Source organism: Aulostomus chinensis, chromosome 4 (assembly GCF_037954235.1).
Source record: "Aulostomus chinensis isolate RoL2024-O1b breed Wild chromosome 4, RoL_Achi_v1.0, whole genome shotgun sequence".
In the NCBI taxonomy this organism is placed as follows: domain Eukaryota; kingdom Metazoa; phylum Chordata; class Actinopteri; order Syngnathiformes; family Aulostomidae; genus Aulostomus; species Aulostomus chinensis.
Window position 1 is genome coordinate 18,701,760 of NC_141323.1, and position 27,590 is coordinate 18,729,349.

Sequence of the window (27,590 nt, forward strand, 5' to 3'; positions counted from 1 at the left end):
TAACAGCATATGCAGGGGGAGGTTCACTGGACAAGTGCAGGCATGCAGCTCTCTGACATGTGCATGTGTGTGTGTGTTTATGTGTGGGTAATGCTAAACCAGACACAGCCTGGTGGTTCCTTTGAGAGTAGGTTTTTACTTTGTTCACAGTCTCTCTCTTTGCACTCCAGCTGAGTGGGTGAAACCAAGGGAGTAAGAGAAAGAAGGGAGGCTTGTATAAAGTAGTAGTCAGTCACTCAACACGGGCAGGCAGAGAGAGAGAAAGAGAGAGAGAGAGAGGGGGAGAGAGAGAGAGAGGGGGAGAGAGAGAGAGAGAGGGAGAGAGATTGGAGAAGCAGCCAGTTGTTCGTCCCTCAGTGCATGCAGGCTTTAAGTGTACAGGCAGCCAGGCAGATTTTCTTGGCTTGGATGCAGCGCTCATGTCAGGAATAGGAGCCGGGGACGCAGGACCAACCGGTGATCTGCAGGTCCTAGTGGACGAACCTGAGCCAGATTCTCTCCCTGGACAGGTAGGTCCCAAAACTTCCTGTTGTAATAAAGCACATCAGTTCTTGCAAAAGATAATTTAGATAGCAAGTATATTTTGGCACGTACTTAGTGATGAAATCCAAAGGCTAGGAAACAACTACACAATTCATTTTAATGTTGTTATGAAATCTGGTTGCAGATGTGCTGTCCTAAAATGCACTTAAGGGGTGTTTGTTTCTTTTTTAGTTCATCTATAAAGGTTTTACATATGACTTTGGCCAAATCGAAATGCTTTGTTTGTGGGACTTTATAGACAAATGTATATAGATAGAGATTGAACACAGTATTTTATTTTATTGTTCACTCTTTGTCTAGTGCACAAGCATTGCAAAGATTTGCTTGCAGACACATACTAGTTGTATGAATGGACACGAGAACTTCACAATAAGAGGTGCGCTGGCATAACATGTGCATGTTTTATCCATCACATGCATTTGTCACTTGCCAGAAATTGTAAATTAGTATATTTATATACTAGATCCAAATTCAATATTGTTCCAGTTTGATGCAGGATTAACAAGAAAGTTTTCTTTTTCCAATCCCAAAAAAGTCAATGGAGGTTCATTGAAACCATTCATTTCGTCGGAGACTGAAACTCAAATACTCAAGCGCTACCATCATTAGCTCTGTTCCCCGTTTAGCTCAGTGGATACAGTGAAGTGGGTTCTGCTGCCAGAGCGAGGGGTTAATTTACCCACTTGGATCCTCTGTGCACTGTAAGGGATAATTATGACCCCCAAATGTTCATTGAGTAACTTGTTAGATACTGTAGTTTTCCCGCAGAATACAGAGTCCTAAAGTACAAAATGTGTGCATGCTCTCCAGCCTATATGTATGCGCACCCCTATCTACACACATATGTACATGTCCGAGTGTAGGTTTCAGTAAAATTCCGGACTCATCCATTGGAGAATGGAGCGATGTGTGGTTTCATGCTGGAATTCTGCGCCGAAGAAAAGAGAGGGAAGAAAAAGCTTGACTTGCAACTTTACGCTCATTACAAAGTGCCCAAGTCCTTGTTACTTTAAATTTCTGCTGTTTCAGCTTCCCGCAGTTAGTGGGGCACCACAGAGGAGTGAGTGTGTGTGCATGTGTGCATGTGTTTGAGGTACACATGTGTCTGGCCCCTATCCAAACCAATCAACATAGCTAGCTGACAGCGGAAGACATTATGTGTGTGTGTGCGCGTGCGCGCGTGCGTGCGCGTAAACTCTGCAAAGTGTCTTATGACAGACTTTTTTTTTTACTCTCTATTTCTTATGAGGTAGTTTATGAGACCAGGAACTGAAAACATGAGACTATTACAAAACAGTAAGATAAATGTCCAAAAAGCTGACACAGCTGTACAGATGAAGTTGAATGGTCAGCAGCCCCTCATTCACAATGAAATGCAGCCAAGAAACAGGGGGGGACACCAGTGGTGCCTGCATATATGAGATGTCCTTAGCACACAAACGTATTGCATGTATGGGTGTGTATGTTGCTGCTCTTGTGTTGGAAACCTCAGAGAATAAGATAAGGTATTAAAAACACAAAACCCAAACAATTTGGCTTGAAGGTTGAACACCTTTGACCCTCTTTGACTAAAGTGCCATTTTCTGTCTCCAAACTCCCTCCTTCCTTCCTTTCTTTCTCTACAGAAACAAAATGATCTGGTTTCAATTAAGCTCTCAGGGATGTGTGAGCAGTCTCTCTCACGTTACGCTTGCTCTACACAGTATATGTCTGTCTCCATGTGTCTCATCCTCCAGCTTAGCACATTAGGTTTGTGGTTACATATTTTCCCTTGATCTCTTTATGTACTCATAGTCTGTATTGTCAGTCCTTCCCTGCATTTCACTTCCTGTCTCTGTTATAGCTGGATGGCATGGCTGTTACATGGTAACGAGCCACTAACTCTAGACACACACTCTACACATAACTTAGAAGAAAGTCAGCCCAAAGGAAACAAACTAGCTTACTGGGAGACTGGCTGGCAGAGGACATAAAAATCCTTCACCTTTAAGCCTGCTCCTGCTCTCCAGCTCTCTGTCACTGTTTTTTTCTATAATTAACTGCCTAGCTGACTGCTTTGCAGCTCCCACTTCTCTTCCTTCATATACATGCATGCAACCTTGGATGCATTTTTCAGATTTTTCTCTTATGAAGACAAAGCTCTCTTGGTCCCCCGGTTTTGTTTTTGCAGCCTCCCCTGCTGATTCTCAGTTTCTTTCTACAACAGAGTGGCCCTTGTGTTCTTAACAGTTTCCTCGGGAGGTCCGTGCGCTTTCCATCCCCAGTGTGCTGTCCAGTGTTATTGGAGCACGAAGAGCTTTAATGGGCAACTACTGAAGGTAGCAAATGTGCAGACTTTGCAGTTGGGAGGTGTTTTCAAAGGTGTAGACAAGGTTCGTTTCATCTTTTGTGGAAATATCTTTGCAATTGGGCCATTTGTCAGTGAGCAGACAGGTTGGCTTTTTACATAAATAGCTGAAAAACGAATGGTAACAACACTAAATTGATGAGATCCTAAAAAGCTCCACAGGGCTGAAGGAAACTGCATAGTTGGATGACCCTCCCTGGGTACTTTCGACCCTTTCCACATTACACTTAGTCCCACTGACATTGTTAACAAAGAACACTGATGGATGAAGTCCCAAGTAAGGAGCACATATGTTGGGATTATGTAATGTCCTTACAGCGGTGGGGGAAAATAGTGGGAGGTAACCTGTGGTTTAAGATTCATGTCTCGCCACCGGATTGAGACCAACTGTAGTCAAAAAACTCATATCACACATGTTTGAGTTTTATTGATATAGACCTTAGAATGATCAAATGTTTTTGCACATATAACTGAATATAGATTTATTGTTAGTGTGGTGCCAATTTGCCAACTTCAGTTTTTTTTCGATATCCTTTTTTTCTGTCTCATTTGTATTCAGTATCCCACATATTCTCAATTTAGTTTTTATTTTCACTTTTGATTTCTCCATACGGTCCATTTTTTGAAGACAAAACAGCTGAAAATGAAGTTTGAAATGGTTCAGATATGTAAGGGAAACTGTTTTCCTCTCACAGGTGGATATGTGATGATGTTCAAGGCCATCCTGTCTGTGTTTCCTTCGGTCTGCTGGGACTAAATGATCCATTGGGGCATTTCAGAAAACTCCCACACACATTTGTTTGGATCTTATCTGTTTTGGTCTCTAGTCTCTACGTGGGTGTCAGTGGATCTGCATTAGGCATATACTTGCACTTTGACCTCTGGTTCTTTCTAGGATCAGAGTAAGGTCCCACTTCCCTTTTTCATGTTAACACTGAACTCTTGCCAAGCCACCTGGTTCTCTTCCCAGTTCATTATGCAATTCAAGCATAGTGCCATTTATGTGGTGTTGTGCATGCATTTCTAGCATCTCGGCATTATGAAAATTTCGACTGCAAAATTGCAAGCGGTGAACAAAGAGTAAAGAGCATAACATGACCATGTTTAACATCACATGAAGGCATGTTTAAAGTGGTACCAGAAGGAGACGTGAACCATTAGATTCAGTTGGAGATGAGTGTTAAGTACACACTCCCCGAGCACTGCTCACCAAAACAAATTCCACACAGAGAGATTCTACAGACTTTTATCCAGTGCTTTGTTTTGATCCAGACCAAACGCCACTTGAGTACGCTCTGTCCCTGATATGTTTTAATACTGAGATTGTAAATTGTTTGGGTTCAAATAGTCATTAGAAACATTAAATGAAATTACATAATGGTTCTTTTCAGTTGCTCCGCAGTTTTAGAAACAACCGTACAGTAACCGCCAGCTCAGTAACTGCTGGTCACTTAATCCTTCTTCCAACTGTATGACATAATCATACTCACACTGATACAAGTACCTTTCTACATGGCAGTGCTCCCTCAGCGTAGTCTCCCGGTAAAAGTATTGACTATTGAGCCAGGAATGTTAACAAAAAAAAAATGTCCATAATTAGCACCCAATATAAAAGCCAAACATATAGTTAACAGAGTGGGCCTGAAGCATATAAACCACTTTTGTTGGCATGTACCTAATTGTAAAACACTTCGCTGTGAACAAACTGATAAAAATGTCAGCCAAATACAAAGAAACACAGAAAGAATACATGACTTATTATATGATGATGAGTACAATTTATTACCTCTTTCAAACTATTTACATAGGATAGGGAACTTCTTAAAATGTAGAAATATTTGGTAGAGAAGTGTAAAGACAGACAAAGTGCAGCCTTGCCGTTTAGAGTCATGGAACAGGTGCTCAAAGATTTTTTTTTGGCGGAACAGGATCCAGGCAGTCTTGTAAATTATACAGACTATCCTGGAAAGTATTTTGTATTACTTGTAAAGTAGATTAAAGCACTGCAAGGAGCTTGATCATAGTCTAAAACATGCTAGCACCATTTTTTTTTTTTTTTTAGCCTGGAGGCTATTAGCTAAATGTGAATGTCCACATCAGGCTAGGGGTTTCCTGTGTTAGCCTCCTAATGATTGTTTGTACCAAAAACGTGAATAAAATGTCTCATGAGGATGTTTTATAGGATGAATTTATCATATTTGGTTGCAAAAAAACTGAGAGAAATATTTCCTCTACAGGTTGAGTCAATCTCACAATGTTTACCAATCACAGCATCAGAAAAGTGCTTAAGTATTCATCCGCTGGTTGCCAAGGCTACCACATTTAGTGATGTTTACTAGATTCTAATTCTTCCAAAAGTTACCTCACATATATTTTCCAAGGTCAAGAATGAGAAATGTGTTACTACAGTTCATATTACTAAATCTATTCTGGTTCAGGCCTAATGACTAACAATCTGCTTGATATTTACTGTGATGGCCTCAGGGAAATAGCCCTGAGAGCTTTCAGCAGAATATTTACAGACCCTAGGAGAGGACTTTTTGTTTTTCGACTTCTTTGGGTTGGCGTGGCTGTCCAGAAGGAACTCGGGTGGGACATAATAATAAGTTGGAATGGCTAATTCAGGCTGGTATGGGCATGAGGTTAACCACATGGCTTGGCCTTGGCCTGAGTGGGTTAACCTTACAGCTGGAATGTGTCTTGGATATTGCAGCCTCACCGTGGCCACAGTTTTCTGAGAAGAGCTGGACAAACCCTGCTTAACAGTGAGGATGGTAAAATGATTTGAGGCACAAGTTGTGAAGGTTTGCAGACAGATCCTTAACTATAGAAGGACATAAGAGTATACAAATTCTAAAACTTTTTCATCGCCATACTGTAAGTAGAGACATGCGGGAAGCATGTAGACTGTACAAAACGTAAGTTTGTAGGTTCAGGGCACAGTGGCGTGAATTATGTTCTGAGTTGTCCAACCAAGGAGGATGGTTAAGTCATCAAATAAAAGAGAACATTTGCTTGAATGAGTGTAGAAACAGTGGAATTTCTTAAGGAGAACTCAAAGGGTTTCTGGACGTTATGGACATTATGTGATTTAAATCTCATCCCCTTTTCAGTCAACTGATGGAAGATTGTCACCACCACCTCATCATCAAAGAAACCCTGCAATAAACATACTCTTGAGTCATTTAGACGAGAGTCATTATCAGACGTTAGAGTCTAGCCTCTCACAGTATCTTTATTGCAGGGACAGAAGGAGGTTGAATGTTTCAGTCTTCCGCGTACCCCTCAGCCTCTACGTATGGCGCTAGCACCACCAGTTGCCAGGCTGGCACTGCTAACATTAATGCTACACCTGTCAGACATGGTGCTGGATGCAGACGGTTCAACACTCTAGATTGTGTCTTCCGCTGATGTATTGCTTTGTCTGACAGGTTCTGCTGCATTCATGGGTTTAGGGTGAACTTGTCTCAGCCATTTATTTATATCTGAGCAAGTTTGGCAACATACTGGGTGCTCAAGGGCCTTTTTGTCTGACCGATGAGGAAGTGGACATGGGCCTACTGGGTATCCGTCCCTAGAAGACCTGCACGTGGCCCTATTCTTCCTCTAATTGATTCGTGCTTAGGACTTTTAGGTGTAGGTAGTGAGATGGATCAGGGTCAGAGCTAAGCAGAGAAAGAGTAAAGGATCTTTACAGAATTTTGGTGAGAAAAACATCAAACACCAGTTTGTCTTTGAAGAAAGATTCTAAGAGGATACTGAAAACTTTTTTTTTGCCATACCTCATTAAAGTAACAGTGTGTAGTCTCTTCGGATGTGAACTGGCAGAAGTTGCGGCCTTGAAAAGAGTTTTGTTCATGGCACAATCAAGCAGAATAGCCAAAAGAAGATATTTGTTTTTATTGTACTGTGTTTGGAAGAGCAGTTCTCTAAAAGTGTATTATTTTGTGTGATAGCTGCAGTGCAGTAAATTGGACTCTGCTTCATTTAAGATGATTGATCGTAGGACTGCTGAAGAGCACTCAATGGAATGGAAAGTGCATCCCCCAGACACATTCTCAGCTGTTCCTGCCTGTATCGAGCTACCATGGCCTGCTTCCTACTCACAATGGACCCACACCATCTGCATTGACAGGCTTGTTCCACTGTGACGCTGGGAGACCGAAAGGGGCTGCGGTTTGGTACAGTTGGACAGACTCGTTATGCACAAGTGTGTGTCAATGTGTATGTGTGCGCGCAGTGATTCTTGGCAAACCTGTGAGCCTTGCCTTGTTGCCTTTGATCATAAAAGACCCATGACTCACTTATTTTACAAAAAACATGCACACGTACAAGCACAAGCACAAGCACAAGCGCAGACACAAGCGCACATTGTCAGGAATAATAGCAGGGAGTCCAGAACAAGTGGCTATGTGGCACAAACATGTGACAATTTCACTAAGCTATAAATATTAATATTTCCAGTGTTTGAGTCTTCTCTTCTTGGGTTGTTTTAGGTAGAACTGGCCAGACAGTGAGGCTGTAGGACAGAGAGAAAAAGTTAGAAAGGGACCAAGTCGAGACAGACTTCAGACATTCTTTTTGACTTTGAATCTATTTCATTATCGGCATATCTGATTCGTTTTGTGATTGTTTCTTCAGTTGGCTCAGTTGTTCATTTCTCTTGATCCCCATGGGGAATATTCCAGCTATTGGGAGCATCAGTACAATGGCATTAAAGGCAAGGTTATCCAGGATGCCAGATTCGAGTGCAAGACACGCAAGGGGCAGGTAAGACCAATGGATGGCAGACCAGTGAAAGAAGTCCGGATGTTGTGGCATCCATCTATTACCTCGGGGCATGCAATCACTCTGTGGTGGCAGCATACTGGCTTCTACCACAAGAATGAAGACAGCCTTGGGGAAGTTTAGAGCCCTGATACCCATTCTTGCTGTGCTTTGTGCATGCCAGCAAGACCTGGACTCTCACGCAATGTTCCTTCATGAGACTACAATAAACAGACAGAGCAATGATCTGATGGATGTGCTGAAACCCTTTAGAAATACCTGGATGCTGAAAGATAGAAAGGCAAAAAGTTGAGAGGGAGGTGGATGAAAAAGGTTAGGTAGCAGGGAGGTGAGGAGAGAAAATACAGTATAAGTGTCTGTTGAAGTTGTATCTCTTGGCAACCCAGAAAACACCAATTTTAACCCTATTTATTTAAACAAATAACGAATGTCTACACCTCCTTTCCGCCAAACGTCTTTTCCTGTTTCCTATCATATTTGCCCCACTTTCCTCTCGCTCTGCCTCATCATTCATTCTTTCAACATGTGCTGTGTTACCATTGTAGTTGACAGCACGTTTTAATATCCCACTGACACAAATCTGCTTGCGTTTTTGTTACATTTCGATTTAAATTATTTTGATTTTCTTGATGCGCTGGATATGTTTTACAGCTTCAGATTTTTTTTTTCTGTCCTGTTCAATTAACCTCCGAAATCATCTGTCATTATTTGTGATGTTTTCTGTCCCGTTTGATGGATATGGATCACCATTGTACATGGCCCTTTTATGGACAGTGTGGTGTTGAAAACAAAGATGGAAGCAGTTCCATCCTGAGATAGATGTTACCTTGCAATGTTGTAAACAAAACGCTGCTCCGTTCCATTGGAAATAACGGGCAAATTGGGGCCGTGTTCAGCAGGTTGTCACTATTACAGTCAGTCAAGTCAAGGCTAAATAAGTTGCGGCCATTCTTTTTTGTTGGTAAGGACTTCTTTATTTCCGGCAGGATTCAAAGTGTCTGCTGTGCTGTCCTCAAAGAAAACAACTTCAGTGATTCAAGCATGAATCTAATGGCTCAACCCTTCACTTCCCTTTCTCTCTTCACACAGCTGTGACAGGCTTCCTGCGTCCCTTCACACCAGTCGTCCCCGACAGCAGTCTTCCCAGGCTGACCTGATTACTCTCCTATCCCATCATGCGTCTCCTCGCCACCCTGTGCCTCTTGCTGCTCCTCCATTCAGTTGAACCCCGGAGAGGCCCCAGGTCAGGGGCCGCCGGGAGGGGAGCTGGGGAGCGTACACGGGGTAGAGGTAGAGCCAGGGTCACGAGGCGTCAAACTCAGGAGTGTAAGGAGTACATTGAGGCAGGAGAGAAGTACCTGGACTGCCAAGATCGGCAGCTGACTACCGTGATGCAAGACTGGCCGAAAGATATTCACCACCTACTGCTGGCCAGAAATAAGATTCAGGCAAGTTCAGACCCTTTTAAACTATGGACCACCTGCTGCAGTCCAGACACAATCTGTGATAATTAACAGAGAAGGTACATTACTGTTCTGTGTAAAAAAAAAAAGTTTCCTCGCATTAATTAGAGGCAAGTTAGTGCCTAAGGCATCTTCCTCCAACCCTAAACCCAGCAAGTTTGTTGATAGCATGAGCATCTGCGCTCCATTAATTGGGGGGTTGAGATCAAAGCCAGACATTTTCCTTTACGTGTGTGTGTGTGTGTGTGTGTGTGTGTGTGTGTGTGTGTGTGTATAAGCTTTTGCACATCTTGAGGAAGAACACAGGATGTGTGTCACAGGTGTTGAAAGGAACAAAACCAAATCCTTTGCCAACACGTTAATAAATAAAGACAAATGACTCATGAATACTGAAAAAAAAGAAATCAGGGTCAGGAGCATAATTAAGCTTCTACCAGAGTTGAAAGAGCTGGATTGTTGAATGAATGAGCAGTGATGGGAAGAATGTGGCTTTCGCTCTATTTTTAAGTGTATCTTTGGCTCTGTTGGATGATGCATGAAGCATTAAACACAAAGCATTTAACGTTCTTTCTTAAAGCCTCAAACTGTGTTACCACAATACCCCCCAAATCTAGCCTGTAAGTTTGCAGAAAGGCATCTTTTTAAGTTTTTTTGGACCCGAGCTAAATACACACACGCTATTTAAAAAAAAAAAATTCCAGTCCTTGAAGTAATGTATCCTTTACGTAGCACTACTGAGTCTTGATATAGATGGAATATGAAGACATATGCATCGTTTCTCGCAAACAACAGCTTAGGTCGGTGCTGTGTTTCATGATGTAGATGGATAGAGGAGGAGAAGGATGGAATACAAACCAGGCAATGCACTCTGTACATCGTTAGGTGAGAATAACTGAATTTGCCTGTGTAACTTCTCAGATATTTTTCACACATCCAAATGTTAAATTATGAAATGCATTTGGAAAACAATGCATATTATTATTATTATTACCAATTATGATTAATGACTCGATTATTTTCACCTCTTTAGGATTTAGTTGTTGTTGTTTTTTTGCTTGTAATGATTTTCATACATTCTCAAGGCTCTTATAAACCTTGCCTGTAGAAAATTAAACTGTAAATTCAACGGTTACATCGACTTACTTTGTATCAAGCAAATCCACTTTACCAACGGTTCTCATGTCCCCCCTGCAGGTTTTGAGAGACAACATGTTTTCCCAGTTCACCCAGCTGAAGAGTCTTGACCTCCAGCAGAATGATATCTCCATGGTAGAAGAGCAAGCCTTCAGTGGCCTCTCCCAGCTCACCACGCTGCTCCTCCAGCACAATAGACTGAAAACAGCCTCCGAGGAGGTCCTGCTCCCTATGCCCCACCTCATCTACCTCCGTCTCTATGACAACCCCTGGAACTGTCATTGTCCATTGGACAGCCTAGTTAGGACCCTGCAGGTGCCTAGTAAACGCAACTTGGGAAATTACGCCAAGTGTGCGGAGCCCCTTTCGCTCAGGGGTCAGAAGCTGAAGAAGTTGAACGCGGACTTGTTGTGTGCAGGTGACAACCAGGTGGACAGGAGGCCAGGGACAGGAGAGCGACCGTGGCCTCCGATCAAAGTGAAGCCAGAAGCTACGTCTATGTGTCACACGTACATGTTCCCCAAACCTCTGCTAGACTGCAGCAACAAAGGTGAGACGGCATCTGTTTGCAGGGTTACGCAAACACAATGCGGCAGACACTTGTTAAAAGTTTGAGGCAGATCTGGTCGACATCGCGAAAAAGAGTCTGCTTTTTAAATTGGTTTTGGTTGCCTGGTGAAGATACGCAAGAGTGCCTTCCAGTTGAAAATATGACACATTGCAAATCAAATTTTGAAGTATCACTAACTAATCCAAAGATTTACTGCAACGTGCAATGCCAGACATTTCAACCAGCAGCTCTGTTGTTCCTGTGTTGTCTTTTCTAGCATTCAGTGTTTTTCTAGTCTTCATTCATGAATTTTTTTTGTATAATGGTCATATAATGGTATTTTATGCATATACTGCATTCATCTCACCATCTTGTAATGCTATCACAGCATTAATTTTATGTTCTCACACACCTGTAAAGTTTGGCGGCTATATATCTTGCACAGTTGTGAACCGCAGACAGACAGGAAGACAGATGTATAAACACCTGTCAAAATACTCAAAACTGCCTCTGTGGTTGTTCAGCCTCGGTAGGTGTCTGCAGGAGCACATTTTTTGTCATGATGACACACACACACACACACACACACACACACACACACACACTCAACACACACATGATTTCCAGCTGTCACATCTGGTAAACTTGTCTTCATTTATTTTCTGCAGAAATGCATTCTCTAGGAGGTTTTAAAAGGAAGTACTAACTAGCATCTAAATGTGTTTTGTGTTTTAAAAAAATGACTCAGCGTGGGTAGAAGGCAGCAGTAAAGATAGAAACTGGCAGGCGTCGGTCCAAATAAAAGGAGGAGAGAGAAGAGGGAGAATTGCTTTTAGCTCATCCAGTTTTCACATCTGCTCCCTTGTTCGTGGATGCCACGATGAGGTCGCTATCATGGATGTCATGTCACCACTCCTCCATTAAAAAAGTGTGCTTTGTGTTTCAAACAGTGTTGGGCACATTACTTTGAAAAAAGTAATTACTTATAGTTACTTGTTACTTCTCCCAAAAAGTAACTGAGTTAGTAACTGAGTTACTCCACGATGAAAGTAACTAGTTACCAGGGAAAGTAACTATTGCGTTACTCTTTTTTCTTTTAAGTTTAAAGATGTCAAAGAATTTGGAGGGGGTTTTTTTGGGGGGGGGGGGTTTGCCTATGAGGGCTCTGAAGGAGTCTGAATCAACTGCTGACAAGGGCAGCCTGTTTTCAACAACATAAAGGCCTATCAGTTCGTTAAGTTCTGTCTTTGTCACAAGTTTTTGTGGAGCAGGGCAGAAAAATCCTGCTGTGGCCGCTTGGACGGCGTGGCTCCGTGTCCTTCTCTGTTAGCAGAGCTCACCTTAACGGCACCTACTTGCTACCACCATTAGGGGTGTCAACGGTGTTTCTGGCCACTAGTTTAGTAGAAGACGAGTAGGGCCGTCGAGAGGTGCTTCATTAAATTGGGGTTGCTGACACTGGACGTTGACAGCCTCTTCGCTCTCGCTCTGGGACGACATAACGCCCACTCAATATGTACGTTTTTACCTTTAACCTCCACGAAGTTAAAGCAGTGCCTATATTTCCATCTTGAAAACGCCGTCTTTCCTAGCGACTCCGGACTCGCCATCTCTGGTAGTTTGTGTGTGTGCTGCTACATGCTGTGTTCGTGTGTAAACACCCGCCCACCTGATGTCTCCAGTTGGCTCAACGTGAAATCGTACTCTGTCTTAGCCAATCAGCATGACTTAGGCGGTTATCTCGCCCCTCCCCCCGCACCTCAGGATAAAAACAAAACAAAACACGCATTTGCGGCTACTGTGTCTGTGTGGGCCGCGCCGGACAGCATTTTTAATGAGTCGCTTCAGTAACGCGTAGCAACGACGTGTTGGTAACGGTCACGGCGTTGTAACGATAGACAAAGTAATTAGTTAGATTACCCGTTACTGAAAAAAGTAACGCCGTTAGGAACGCCGTTTATTTTAACGCCGTTATTCCCAGCATTGGTTTCAAAGGGGGCAGGGATGACAGTTTCTGACAAACAATTACGTGTTACTTTTATGTGGGTTCTTTTGTCCGGGTTGCTCTCATCTTCTTATTTTAGTGGTCCGTGGAAAAGAGTTTTTTATCTATGCGCCCCTTGAAACACTACATGCCTTCTTGGATGCTCAATTAGCCTCTACTGTCACCACTCTGAAGTGGCAGATTGTCCGTGAGATGTAACTGAGTGGATGTATGTATCAATGGGCAGCCTGTCTTTCACAGAAATCCATCTTTCGTAGGGCAACGACAAGCCAAAACCATACAAAGAATAGTCTGTGACGCTGAATGCTCGAGGCCCTTTTTTTTGTGCATATTTTCCTTATTATTTTCTTTCTACCGCAGCGACTTTTGAATTGATTCTTTATATGAATCACTGTGAGGTCCCTTTGTTGTTTTCCCATCAATCTCTTCACATCTAACTCTAAAATGAGAGAAATACGATACATGAATGTTGCTACGACAGCTGTTTCGAAGTATTTTATAAGCAGGATTTCTCTGGATGCTTTTGATTTATATAAGAAAAAATCTACAAAGTTGTACTGTAACATGATAGCTTTAAATCTGTTCGTTTTTTTTTTTACTTAACTGGATTCCACTCATAATCATCCATCATCTATACAACTTACGTTCGTTAGTCTTTGCTGCCAGAGTTCGAGTTGCTGTGGTGTTATACATGAAATCCTTAGTAATATGATTCCACTGCCATATGTTTTATTTAAAATTCATTGTAAAAGTATATTTAGGCTCTGTCTCGTTTAAAAATGTGGAAAATCTGTAAATTGGGTTTCCGTTTATGAATTTATTTGTGCATTTTCATTCGAAGTTTCCACCCCTTTCGTTTTCGCGGATATTCCCAAACTTTGCCTGTTGTCTGTGGCCAACAGTAACATTCCGGTACTTAAGAAACAATTACAACTTGTCAAACAAAATGTAATTCTTCAAGAAATTCACTTGTCACCAAGTGACGGTTCTTCTTCTTTTGTATATTACAGCCATTAATCATTTCCCTTATACTACCATCTTGTGGAGGCATCATGAAACCCTTTTTTATTTGCTCCAAACCAGTCGACAGGAAAACACTTTGTTTTTTGATTAACATATTTATTTTTTGCAATAATCAAGTGGAAACACAACTATTGCTATCCATGTTCCATAAACCTCTAATCTCATTGTAACATGGTCTGAACCCATTCAGGGGCTTGGGTGCAAAAATTCTCCTTTTTTTTTTTTTACATTCTGTTGCTTGTTTATATTCCCTGGTGCCTCAAAGTTACCTGACTATCTCTTAGTGTGCTGGAATAACACACAATAATTCAGTTCACTTTCAATGTGCACAGCTACATTTCTTTCCTTCCCTTCCTTCCAATCTTCATTTGTTGGAATCCATACTTACTAGCTTGAATTTTCTTTCTTGGTCTATGTCAGCACATTGCTGTGATTCTGTGTGTTACCACCAACCACCAACTGTCAATACTTGGATAGATTTGCATGTGGGAACCACTTGTGAAAATATTGTAAACGAATCTTCAAAAACTCCACAAGATATCCTCAGTTTGAGGTAAATTTGTTGTAATTTGACGCTATTATTAAACTGAAACCAGCTTTGAATTCAGCTGATGATGCGGGACCTGACGTGGTTCATACTGTGTTGAAGCGGTGCCACAAATTTACAATTCACTAGTGTTTAATCTGAGGTTTCAGGGGCGCCAACAATCTTGCACACAAAAACAGCAAATATTCACTACTGTCAGCGTTCAAAATAAATCAGTTGGTTTCAGATGTAAGAAGAAAAAAAAAAAAAAAGAAAGAAGGAATTTGACAAAAATTCAGAGGTCAGAAAGACAACTTCCAAACAAATTGTCCAGAAGGTAGACATACAGAGTGTGTCTACATGTGGAGCATGAAATGGAACAAATGTGATGCATGGCTTTCTTTCTCACAGGACTGGAAACCATGAAGGAAAACCCGATATTTTCCTCTTGTCTATCTCTGTCCCTGTTTTTCTCCCTTGTCTCCATGTTCCCCGTCCCTGTGGTTTAAGGCTTTTTCTGTGAGGCGAACCACAGCAGAATTTAGACTCCACATCATTGTCGATGGAGATCGGCGCTATGGCCCGAGTTGAGGCTTTGCTTCTCAAAGATGAAACTCGCACAAAAAAAGGGTCTTCAGTTAATATCCAGTGCGCTCTTGCTGTTACTGTAGTGAGGTTATTGAAATAGCAACACTTTTAAAAACCTTTCATAGTCCTATAAAACGAAATAAATGAAACCCGAATAAAAACACGCTGGTGTTGATTTTTGGGACGTAGTTATTGAATCTGGCATCCGTGAATACGCTCATAAGTTCAAGAAAACATAGGTTTCAGCTGTAACATAAATCCTTCATAAAAATTTTTGTAAGCAGCAAAGTGACTTATGCATACAATGAGCTGGGTAATCCTCCACTGCCTACACACACAATATTATGTAGGATTCTCACTTGATTGTTGACAGTGGGCAGTTAGCACAACCATCCATAATGTCGGTGGATGAGGAAGGCCAGGTTGTGGGAGTGGGTGAGAAAGAGACCCTGCATCAAAAATTAGTCTGTTTAACATCTGTTAACTCTGCCAGGTGCCAAGGAGTTTTCCTGCCGCAGTTTATGAAGGTCTTTTCTAAACTGGGAACTGTACAGCTGTTGTGAATCTACTGATGTGTGACCACTGGAGCTCAAGTTTCCCAAAATACATGTTTTCATTATGAGGTGAAAAGGTCACAGAGGCATTGTGAGAACAAATCAGATGCTGGGAGTTACTGTTTTAGGTAGAAATCCAGACTAGCACAGGCATAGCTTTGAAGAAAATAGATTTATCATATTCGGGTTTGTTTTTTTTTTGTTTTTTCGTTTTTGTATTTCTCTATGACCGCGCCCAGACTTACCACCTGGAAGTTTCGCAAATGCCAGATAGCCATTTCCACGGAAGTTCCACACCACAAAGTATGGAACAAATTATGGGGGAAAAAAAAATGACTAACCAGTTTAGCAGCCCACTTAAAGTGATGCATCACCCAAAAAGGGGGGTTGTTTTTTTTTCCTTTCAATTTCTCACAATACTGATACACTTTTGAAGGCATGGTCCACAAAATGAGCCCCCCCTTCCCCCCCCCCAACCTAATTAAAACAATTCCAACTTGGTTCGACTGGTCAGTTTGTGTTTAATGTCGGATTGCTGAGTCTACGGCTGGATAAAGAAGATGTGCGTTACGCTCTAGAGTTTGCTGTTTATAGCCAATGCTGTTGTTTGATTGCTGTCTGTTTTGTTACCTAATAGTCACAATTAGCTTCAACCTCATGTACATTGCCGACTCTTTCTACAACTATTTGTGAGAACTTAAAAGACGAAATGTACTTTTGGGTTAAGTAGCACTTTAATGTTGGAACAGACCATAAGATCAGGGGTTAAAATGTTTTCAGTTCTGGTGCAGGGAGCTATTTAGAACAGTAGAGTTCACCTGCCTCTTTGCCTCTTTGCTGCTGAATTCATTTTTTTCCCTTTAAAAACCATATCGACACACTTTACATCATTCAGTGCTGTGTTTTTCTTCCCCGTAATACAAGTCCGGAGGAAACTTTCAACTTTGGAAGACAGCTTGTTCAGTTTTTGGCAATCGGTGCCCGATTTGTGTTACCAAACAGCATACAACACATCTCATGCCTAAATGTAGTAACGAAACACTTGAAAATAATTCTCCTCAGGCCTGGAGCCTGAGTCAAAAACCACAAAAAATTTACTGAACTACACTCTGTGGATGTGTAGTAATCACATCAGCAAAAAAAAACAAAAAAAAACCCCAACTGCTCCCCTTTCTTCTGTCTAAACATTATAAAACATACTGAGAGCGACCAGACCGGGTAATAATGTTCTAATATATCCTCCAGACATAGCAGTACATTTTTAGCTCTGCTCCAAGACAGCTGACAACAAAAACAGTAAAAAAAAAAAAAAAAAAAAAGGGACTACATATTTTTCTTAACCCATGCAAATCATTTGCAGTATTAACCCTTACCCTCTAGAGCAGGGCAGTGAGGTAAATATCCAGACTAATGTGTCATACTTTTAACTCATGTAACTCATGGACATTGTTTAGCTCCATGTTTAAGTGCATTGCATGATTCATGTGTTGCACGAACAGGTACATGTGTTATAGTCATAATGGAACCGCCATGGGTTGTTTAGACAAATCACCGTCTTAATGTCTGTAAAAGGTAATTCAAACGTTGACACTTTGACACAAAGCAGGCGCTATAAATCAGCTAATGGTTCTGAACTAAACTTACAGCGTTGTTGCTATCAGGTGAAACACTTGAATTTACAAAAGAGGATGAGAGAGAGAGAGAGAGAGAGAAAGACAAAGAGAGAGAGAGTGCCTTGGATTGTACTAAAGCCTATTTCTGACAGCAAGGCCTGAAACAGACAGATGTTCACATATGCACTCAAATAATGGCTCCAGGTAGAGGGTTGATTTACTTTTCCTGGAATTTTTCTCTCCCTCAGCAACTCTCATGCAGCCTTTCACACAGATGTTGAAGTGGGAAAGAGACACTTTGTTAAAAGATTATGCTTTTGATAAAGACCCCTGACTTCCCTCGCAAGTATCTAGCTCCAGGATGTAAAAGAGCAGAGGCTCTTCACATGCCAATTGGAGATAATAAAGCACAAGTAAGGGATAAAGACTTAAGAGCTGTTCTAATCATTATGGCTACAGACACCCAAATCTACTGTCCATGCTGTGACTGAATCGGATATTATATCCTCACTGTCTGTAAAACACAACAGACCGCAGCTGTATCTCTCCACAGGGGAAAAAAATCGTCTTTGGCTCAAATTCTGGCTGATGTGTGATTTTTTTTCACAAAAGAGCCTGGGAATTTGAGTCTGGCATTGGTATAAAGAGAGCCAGCAATGACCAGCTTTAAGCTGCTTGGAATGAAATGACGAGACGGTGCGGAAAACCCTTTTGGGTTCCTCTGTTGAGAGCTGATGTTAGGTTATGTGGAATATTAGCATTTTTAATTGTTTCTGCCTGCTGCTGCACATACATTTGGCAACGCAGAATCACACCACCGAATAATTACATTTCCTGAGTGGACTGGCTACATCTGTGTGTTTCTCTGTGAGTGTGTGTAATTATATTTTCTTACAGTCTGTGACGATTTATGGCACCGTGCCTGCATGATTCAACATCTGTGTCTGTTAAGTGTGTTTGTAGAAAGTCTGTAACATCTGCAATTTCCAAAATTATACAGTCCCATGTAGATAAATACATACAGGAAAGGAGTCACAACATTCAAAACTCATCTTCACATATATAAACATATCTTACACAATCTGTTTTTCTCCGCAAAATCACAAGGGAGTTTTATGTCAGAATAAATATTTGCTGCCCAAACTTTACTTCCTATTTACGTCTGCACATCTGCAACTGTTTTGCTACGAAAAAAAACCCCCCCACAATGAAGCAGGAGGGTGGGGGGCACCTAAAGACTTGAGCAGATTTGCACTGAGGTTGCAACATACATACATACATGATACTTCACAAGTAGGCAGGTCAAGCACCACACTCCTTCAATTAATTATTAATTTACACCCAACATTTCTCCTTAAGCGAGCACATCCTGCAACAGCGGCGATGAAAACCTCCCTTTTCAACAGGGAGGAACGTCAAGCAGGTCCAGGCTCAATGAGAATGGCGATCGGCTTGGACTGGTTTGGGGGGAAAGAGAGGAGGAGAGCAGGGCAGATGTCATGGATCGACGGATAATGGAAAAAGACAGATATACAGAAGGAAAGAGAGGGACAGAGATAAAGAGGGAGAGAAAGGGGGTGAGAATGACAGAGACGGGGAGGTGAAAAGGCTGGAAGGAGAAAGGCAGCAAACAATAACAACGACTAGCTACCAGTAAGAACATCTACAGATTACTCAAGCAATCAATTCGCACTTAATATGAGCAATTATATGCCAGCAAATACGATACAAACACAATGCTCATGTTCATGCTAGTACAGTATTGAGAATACTAAGCGGTTGAGTTAGTAACACGTTTGAATACAGGAGGACAGAGAGGAGGAGAGATCCCAGTGCATCGTGGGAGTTCTCCCTGCAGTCTAAACCTCCAGCAGCATATCTTAGCGCTAGCCTCAGCAGCCCTAACTATAAGTTTTATCAAAAAGGAAGGTCTGAAGTCTATTCTTAAATGTAGAGAAGGTGTCTGATCTTAGTCATGTTGCGTAGATTGAAGAAGGCAGTCGTGGAGATTTATGTGGGAGTTAAAGGACAGATCCCGATCACAGAGAACTCCAAGATTCCTTACAGTAGTGCTGGGGGCCAGGGTAATGCCATCCAGGGTACCTATCCCATTAGATAAGGTGTTTCTAAAGTGTTTAGGATCCAGCACAGGGGTCCAGGGGGAACCCCGCCTCATGCCTGAAAGCTGGTGGGCTAGGCTCCAGCCCCCCTGCGACCCTTAACAGGATAATCGGTAGAAAATTGATGGATGAATGGACATATAGGAGGACAGAGAGGAAAGAGGGGAGGAGAGAGAAGCCCAGAGCACCATGGGAGATCCCCTGGCAGTCTAAGCCTATAGCAGCATATCTAACGGCCAGCCTAAGCAGCCCAACTATAAGCCTGATCAAAAAGGAAGGTCTTTAGTCTGCTCTTAAACATAGAGAGGGTGTCTGCATCCTGGACCGAAACTGGAGGACAGTTCCACTGAAGGGGAGCCTGATAGCTGAAGGCTCTGGCTCCCATTCTTCTTTTAGAAACTCTAGGAACCACAAGTAACCCTGCATCCTGGGGGCGAAGGGTTCTAGCTGGATAATAGGGGACTATGAGCTCTGTCAGGTATGAAGATGCCTGATTGTTGAAGACTTTGTGTGTTAGAAGAAGAATTTAGAATTCTATTCTGAATTTGACAGGGAGCCAATGCAGAGAGGCCAGTACAGGAGAGACATGGTCTCTTCTACCAGTTCTAGTCAACACGGGGGCAGCAGCGTTTTGGAGCGGCAGGAGAGTCTTTAGGGACTTATTGATGCAGCCTGATTGGAGGGAATTGCAGTAATCCAGCTTGGAAGTGACAAAAACATGGACTAGTTTTTCTGCATCTTTTGGAGACAGGATGTGCCTGATCTTAGCAATGTTACATGGATGAAAGAAAGCTAAAATTAATCAAGTGTTTCCTTATAATGCAACCTAGAGGAAGCAGGTATAGGGTGAAGAGGACTGGTCCAAGTACAGACCCTTGTGGAACACCATAACTGACTGTAGTAGTTTCAGAAGGATCATCATTAGCGAGTGCGAAATGAGATCAACCTAGTAGACATGACCTAAACCAGTTTAGTGCAGTTCCTTTAATGCCAATGACATGATCCAGTCTCTGTAGAAGGATGTGGTGGTCAACGGTATCAAAAGCTGCTCTAAGATCTAATAGGACCAGCACAGAGACGAGCCCCTCATCTGATGCCAGTAGGGGGTCATTGGTAACTTGTGATGAACCCTAAAACCTGACTAAAAATCCACTAATAAGCTGTTGCTGTGGAGAAAGTCACAGAGTTGTTTCGCAACTGCTTTCTCCAGACTTTTGGAGACAAAGATAGATTTGATATTGGTCTTTTGTTGGCCAAAACTTCTGGAACCAGAGTTGTTGTTTTTTGAGAGGGGGTTTCATTACCACAACTTTAAAGGACTGTAGAACATAACGAGACAAAAGTGACACATTGATCATATGTAAGAGAGAGACGCGTACTTGGGGTAAAGAGTCTTTAAGCAGCTAAGTTGGGCTGGGGTCTAGGAGACAGGTGGATGGTATAGAGGAGGAAATTACTGAATTAAGTTCGTGAAGGTAAATGGGAGAAAATCTATTCAGGCATATGTCTTGGCCTCCAGCTGCCTCTAAGGTTTCTGAGTTTAAAGATTACATGGGGTCAGCTGAAGGCAAATAAGAAGAATTTATCATTAAAAAAGTTCATGAAATCATTGCTAGACGTGAAAACAGGAATACTTGGCTCAGTAGAGCTGTGGCTGTCTGTCAGTCCGGCTACAGTGCTGAGGAGAAACCTGGGGTTGTTCTTGTGTTCCTCCATTAATGCTGAGTAATAGGCTGCTCTACTTTTATGAAGGGCTTTCCTATAAGTTTTCAGGCTATCTTTGCCGGATTGCATGTTTTGACTCTTCCAGTTTGGAGGAAGATCATATCCCCTCCAGTTTTTGACTTTTTTGTTTCAGCTGTCAGGTTTCAGAGTTGTACCAAGGTGACACAACGCTGACACAACACTGAATTTAGCGCCAGTGGGATCGCTTCCTTAAATCTAGCTAGCAAGATACGACAAACATCTGGAAACAGCAGTTTTCTGATGAATAGCTGATGGTCAGATGAGAGAGAGCTCTTTGGATATTACTAAACTAACAAACATGACTGTGGAAGCTCCAGGTGCTTGCTCAGCTCCCTCTTTTTGGGTTACAAAAAGTGTTAACACTGACAAATTTTTTTTTTTTTTTTTTTACTGAAAACGTTTCCAGGATGCTAAAACCCATGGGATTCTACTTGGGCTTCAGCTGTGATTGTAATATTCAGGAATTACTGTTTCATCCATCAGAGCCTTTATCAACAATCGAATGGTGGTGTGTGTGTGTGTGTGTGTGTGTGTGTGTGTGTGTGTGTGTGTGTGTGTGTGTGTGTGTGTGTGTTCTTGTTCTTGCTACATATTGAGGACTAGAATACATATTTAACCAACCGAATGAGGACATTTTTGGAAAGTGAGGACATTTTAGCCAGTCCTCACATCTTCAAAGGGCCGTTTGAAGGTCAAGACTTGGTTTTAGGGTCGAGGTTAGAATTTAGTTCAGGTTAGGTTTAGGGTCAAGGTTAGGGTCAGGCAGTCAGTTGAGATGGTTAGGTTTAGGGTGAGCGGCTCGGGAATGTATTACGTCAATGAAAGTCCTCACAAAGGACATGTGTGTGCGTGTGCGTGTTCGTGTGTGTGTGTGAGAGAGTGTGAGGAGCTGGAAACACTGGAAAAGAAATATTGTTCTACACGCTGCTGCAGTTGAAAATGTGACATGTTGCTCACAACCCACTCAACATCTTGAAAACATATAAAGTTGCAGGCCAATTAGAATTCCAGCTCTCTTTCTCACAGTGGTGTTTGCATTTTGTACTCTGATTTCATTTATTGTGCACATCTGCCTCAAACCAGCGAACTTACAGAGATTTAGTTCCATTTGTTAACATAAACTGCGACTATGAATACATGTGCTGTTTTATTTCTCGTTATTTGATAGCTCTGAAAAAGATCTGCTCTCGCTAGATGTCTCTCCTTCCCTCTTCTCTCTCCTGCCAGTTTCTTTGAAAATACAATTACTCATGTTTCTCTGTCTCACTTTCCCTGCAGAGTTGAACAACATCCCATCTGACCTTCCATCGGACATAGTGAAAATGGATCTGTCCGGTAACAGCATCAAACATCTCGTGCCCAAGCAGTTCCTGCTGTCCAAAGACCTCAAGCTGCTCAATCTGAGCAGTAACAGCCTGCATCGTATAGACACAGGTAACAGCATGAGTTTAGCTACTGTTTAGAAAAAAACAACAACAAAATACAGATACTTCTGGCCTAAGCAAGAAAACAAGCTTCAAAACCATATTAGTATCTTTTTTTCCGAATGCTAGTATAACTGTATTTTTTACTGTATGTCAAACTAAACTTAAAAAAAGTGTCTGTTTTAACCAAAATCATCTCTTCCAGCTTTCATCCAGTGTTTTGACTCAAACCAGCGAGATCTGTTGTGTTAATTCATCATTCGCCAGCGATGCTACATCATGGTTGTCACTTCCGTGATGTGTGCCTGCCACCGTTACTACCGTTGACCTTGACCTTTGACCACCAAAATATTTTCAGGTCGTCTTTGAGTCTAGATGGATGTTTTAACTGGATTTGAAGAAATTTCCTCAAGACAGTCCAGAGATATCACAATTATTCGGATTGACAGTGACATTGACCTTCAACGACCAAAATCGATCTAGTTCGTCTTTGAGTCCCAGAAGATATGATAAGAAAATTGAAGAAATTCCCTTCAGGCATTCCAGATAATGGGACAGATATCTCACACATGGGAGGTGGCAGGAGTGGATAGGTGTCCTATCAGGGGGTTGGAACAAACGTCTTACATGTTTTTATGTTTACCTGCTGTTCAGGCTGAATTCAGTCCAAGTCAGTGCAAGCAGCAAAGTTGCAGGCTTACTTGATTTGAGTAGGGTAGAGTATTTTAGTTGTAGGAGATGGAGCCACATCCCAGAAAAGTTGGCAACTTTTGGAGAAACGCAACTTGACGTCATTCCATGGCAGCCAATCGTGAAAGCCAGAGATCGGACCCGTGGGAAGCAGCACGGTTTACTGTGTAGCACTGACGCATTGTGTGGATACTGCCTCAATGCTTTGTTTGGTCTAAATGCAGGCTGAGTGATTACACCTCTGAGAAATGACTTTCTCTGAATGGCACAAACTGCAGAAAGAAGGGAAACTTGGATGATGTGATAAGACATCAGGTCATCAGATGACAACGCAACCACAACGAGGACCACATAGACATAGAAACTCCTGTCTCCACTCTACCGAATCCTATTATAGATAACAAAAGCAACGCTAACCACCTCCTCTCTTAACTTCACCAGGGCCTTAGCTTTTATTCAGAGTCTCCATGTTCTCCCTGTTCCTGCGTGGGTTCTCTCTGGTACTCCAGCTTCCTCCCACAGTCCAAAGACATCAAGAGGGGACGAGGCTGATTGATACTCTAAATTGACCATAGGTGTGACTGTGAGTGTGAATGGTTGTCTGTCTACATGTTGGCCCTGTGATGGACTGGTGACCTGTCCAGGGTGAACCCTTGGTTCTCACTCCCAGGAGTTTTATTCACCTCATCAGACAAGATGCAGTTAAAATCTAGTAGCAGCGGTAAACAATTATCGAGGGAGGTTGTGTGTCACAATTTAGGACGTCATTCATCCCCGTTCAGAAGATCCATTTCACTGAGGCAGAACAGATTATCTGAACACCAGATAGCCTCTGCAAACATGTGTCTCTTTTTGCAGTCAGCCATCGATGACTCATTACTGTCTCCAGGCCAATGATGTCTGGATTGATGTTGTCGTGTCCCGGAGGGAAACCTTTTCATCGTAATTTTATCATTATCCTTTAATACATGTAAACATTCTTCTGCAGTTCAATCCAAGGTATTTTTGTACTTTAAAAAAATTCCTCCTTTACGCAAAAAGAAATGCTTTTTAATGTGAAGGAGGACCAGATTGTGATAGGAACATGATTATTTAAAAAAAAAAAAAGAAAGCCTAAATTGAACTTGGATTAATAATAATAGATGCAGCATTATTTGTTTTTACTGGCTTTGGATTATGGTGTCTGCTAGATGATTGTGGTTTTTCCATGCTTTACAAACCCCCAAACCAGACCAAACAATAGCCTTCACATATTTGAAGGCCAATCGAGCGAAATTTCCTCCGACTATACGATAATTGGTCTCAATACAAGTCATCTGGATCTCCGCAAAATCTCCAGGAAGACAAGAATCTCACAGTCTGTCTTACACAATGTCTATGGCGAATAAAGACTTTGAATTCCTGCTTGTTTTTCTTCTTTGTTTTGTTGTTATTCAGATATAGCCAAGATGAGTCAAGAGTGGAATAAGCGTGGGGAGTAATTTATCACCTCTGCGAGTTTTACAAGTGCACTAAAAGAATTCTAAGCTGTGTACATCATCACTGGAAAAAGTGATTCATATATATATATATATATATATATATATATATATATATACATATATATGTCTCTTTGGGTCATCTTTAAGTTTGAAAGATGAGCTGGTTATCTTCTACAATTATAGAAATTGGACACTGGATGATTTCATAGTGAACATTTGATGTTCTCTTTCTTGTCCTCAACTTGATTTCTTTATCCTTTCCATATTCGCTCACTTCTATATGTTTGCCCTCCCTCCCTCCTCCTCCTCTTTCCGTCCTTGTTTCCGCTGTGTCAAGATCAAAGCTATGCTCAAGGCCAGTAGACAGCATGAAGCAATTCAAACTGTCCAGTCCAAACAAACCGCGTCCTCCCCCCCCCCCCACGCACACGTACACACACACACACACACACATACCACCGCCGTCGCCATCACCCCACCGAATCATAAAATGATACATGTCAAATTTTACCCCTGCCCTATAACACTGAAAGGATGCTTCACCCGAAAATAAAGTTATAAGCTGTTTAACTCCTGCATAACGTCATATTAACTCAAGAATGCAGAAAGAGCCAGCCATGTCTATTTAGTTAGCAGCTAACGGCGACCGACGGCTAACAATGGCAAATAATGTGAGCTGTTAAAAGGAAGGTTTTCGTCAGCGCTGTTGCAGGATGTGCTTGCTGATGGAGAATTGTTGGGTGTAAATTCATTGAAGGAGTTTGGTACTGGACCTGCTCTACTTGTAAAGTGTCATGAGATCACTTTTGTTGTGATTTGGCGCGACATAAATAAAATTGACTTGACTTGACTTCGTCCCAAAATACTGGCGGGCTAGAAAAGTGGTGGTGACTGGTTGTGCCGTATGATCAGTCGCAGAGAGCGGCGATTTTAAGCCCAGGTGCTTCAAACCGAATCAGTTTTCATGATCTGATGGAGACCTTCAGTGGTGAAAACCATGTCGGTTATGTTAACGTTTCAAATTTTAGTGATGTAATCGCTGTCTTGCCACATTTAAAAAAGGTTTGTACTTTCTACCTCATTTAATATTTTGTAGTACCTCCACAACATCAAGAATTTCTTGTCACACCCCCTTTTTTAACATATTTAAGTATGTAAAGTGAGTAAAATTACTAAAGTGAAGTTCAGATAAGTAAAATTTTCAAAATAAAAACTTTTCCGTCTCCTGTTTTTATGATCTAACGAGATGCCAGGCTCCACTGTGTGCTGAGGACATGTTCTGACCCCATAGACTTATGAAACCCTGTCAGAGTCATAGTCAATGTCAAATTCCTTCACTCCTGCAAAGCTATGGGTGTACTCGTGGACAGCAAACATTTAATGAATTAATTAACATTCTGTGTTAGACTGTAACACACATTTGTATTATGTCAAAAATGTATCCCGTTATGAAAAGCATTACTTTTCTTCCCCTACCAGCTGCATTTGCCGGCCTGCTGTACCTCCGTGAGCTTGACCTGTCCAACAACAGCCTTCCTTATTTCCAGTATGGTGTACTGGAGGATCTCTACTTTCTACGGAAGCTTTCACTGGACAACAACCCCTGGATCTGCGACTACAATATCCACTACCTGATCTACTGGCTCAAGCATCATCCTGGCGTCTTCTACACTGGCCTGATCTGCTCCGAGCCTCAGGAGTTCAGGGGTTGGCGCGTGGAGGATTATGTTAAGACCTACAATGGGGAATGTCCCATGGATAAACAAACAGGTGGGACAGATCCAGGACAGGGAGGACAAGAGGAGACAGAAAAGGAGGCACAGGAGGTGGTGAGGGAAACTGATGAGGGGCAGGGTGAGCTTCTCCCTCGGCCGCTGAAAGAGAAGAAGCCAAATAAGTTTGAGATCATAAGGCTGAGTTAGAATGGGAGAGGATCAGCGCATTAATGCGGTTTAGTATGCTGGCAAATTTACACAAGAGGATGTCTGAATGAGGGCTGAAGAACGGATTAACCAAAGTAGTCTCAGTGAGTTTATGTTTTAAAGCGGAACTGTGATTAGTACATTTCTGGGACAATAATCAGTTTCTAAGGCTTAAAATGTCTTTTTATTAAGCAGCATTTTGCATCTTTTTTTTTTTGGAACCTAAAGGAACTCATTAGAAGAGAAAATCAGTTGTAATGTCATACTAGTTTACATTTAAGTATTGGTTTAGGAGATGACTTTTAGCTTTTGTTTTAGATTTTTGCAGCACCTTCCCAATCCAGTTTGTATCAGCGCTAATGCAATCATCGCCCCCAACTGCTCAAAAAGGGAACTGCAGGTGCTGTACTTGTTCCCTCCTAGTGATTGAGAGAGTTTTTTCACCCTTTTCCTAAAATGTAGCTTTTGGTCTTTTTGCCTTAGTAATGTATAATATTATTGACCTGATTTCTGGAAATAAAACTGGGTTTATTTTTTCTGTACATTTGTTTTATTTAATGACGGCTGGACACAAGGAATGAGGGGTAGGATTTTAGGTGAATGTTATGACATGCATACCCTGGACATTTGGTCAAAAAAATATGGCTGAAACTGCTGGATTATGTGACCTGCTATTACGATGAGGTTTCGGAAACTACTAAATAAACAACAAAATCACCAAGTTTCCATATTTGCGTATTAGTCCTATTTTTTTTTGACTTACTGAATGAAATTTCTTACATCTGAAATTTCAAAACGCCGTGATTCACGTCATATTTTGACAGAAAGAAGGTTCTATTTATCCAGATTTTCCAGTGATTTTATATTGATATTTCAAGTACTGTAAATATTCATTGTTTACTTTCAATAGCTTCCAAATCAATAATATTATCACTATACTGGACAAATAAGACATACATTTCTATCAGACTTTTGCCTCCCCTGTTTTACTGTATATATTCTGGGCAGGTAGATGATACAATAGATTACGTGTCATATCATTACGACATGCAAAAAACACTTTTAATTGCAAT

At 41.7% G+C, this 27,590-nt stretch overlaps 1 protein-coding gene across 1 annotated transcript; it reads left to right on the plus strand.

Annotated features, from left to right (window-relative positions):
* The first annotated feature begins 95 nt into the window (after window positions 1-95).
* On the plus strand, window positions 96-27,059 carry lrrc17 (leucine rich repeat containing 17). The gene is made up of 5 exons (XM_086202227.1): window positions 96-509; window positions 8,768-9,126; window positions 10,336-10,825; window positions 22,279-22,434; window positions 26,075-27,059. The coding sequence occupies exons 2-5, from the start codon at window positions 8,854-8,856 to the stop codon at window positions 26,515-26,517; spliced, it is 1,362 nt and encodes a 453-aa protein (XP_086058353.1). The 5' UTR covers window positions 96-509; window positions 8,768-8,853; the 3' UTR covers window positions 26,518-27,059.
* Window positions 27,060-27,590: the final 531 nt, after the last annotated feature.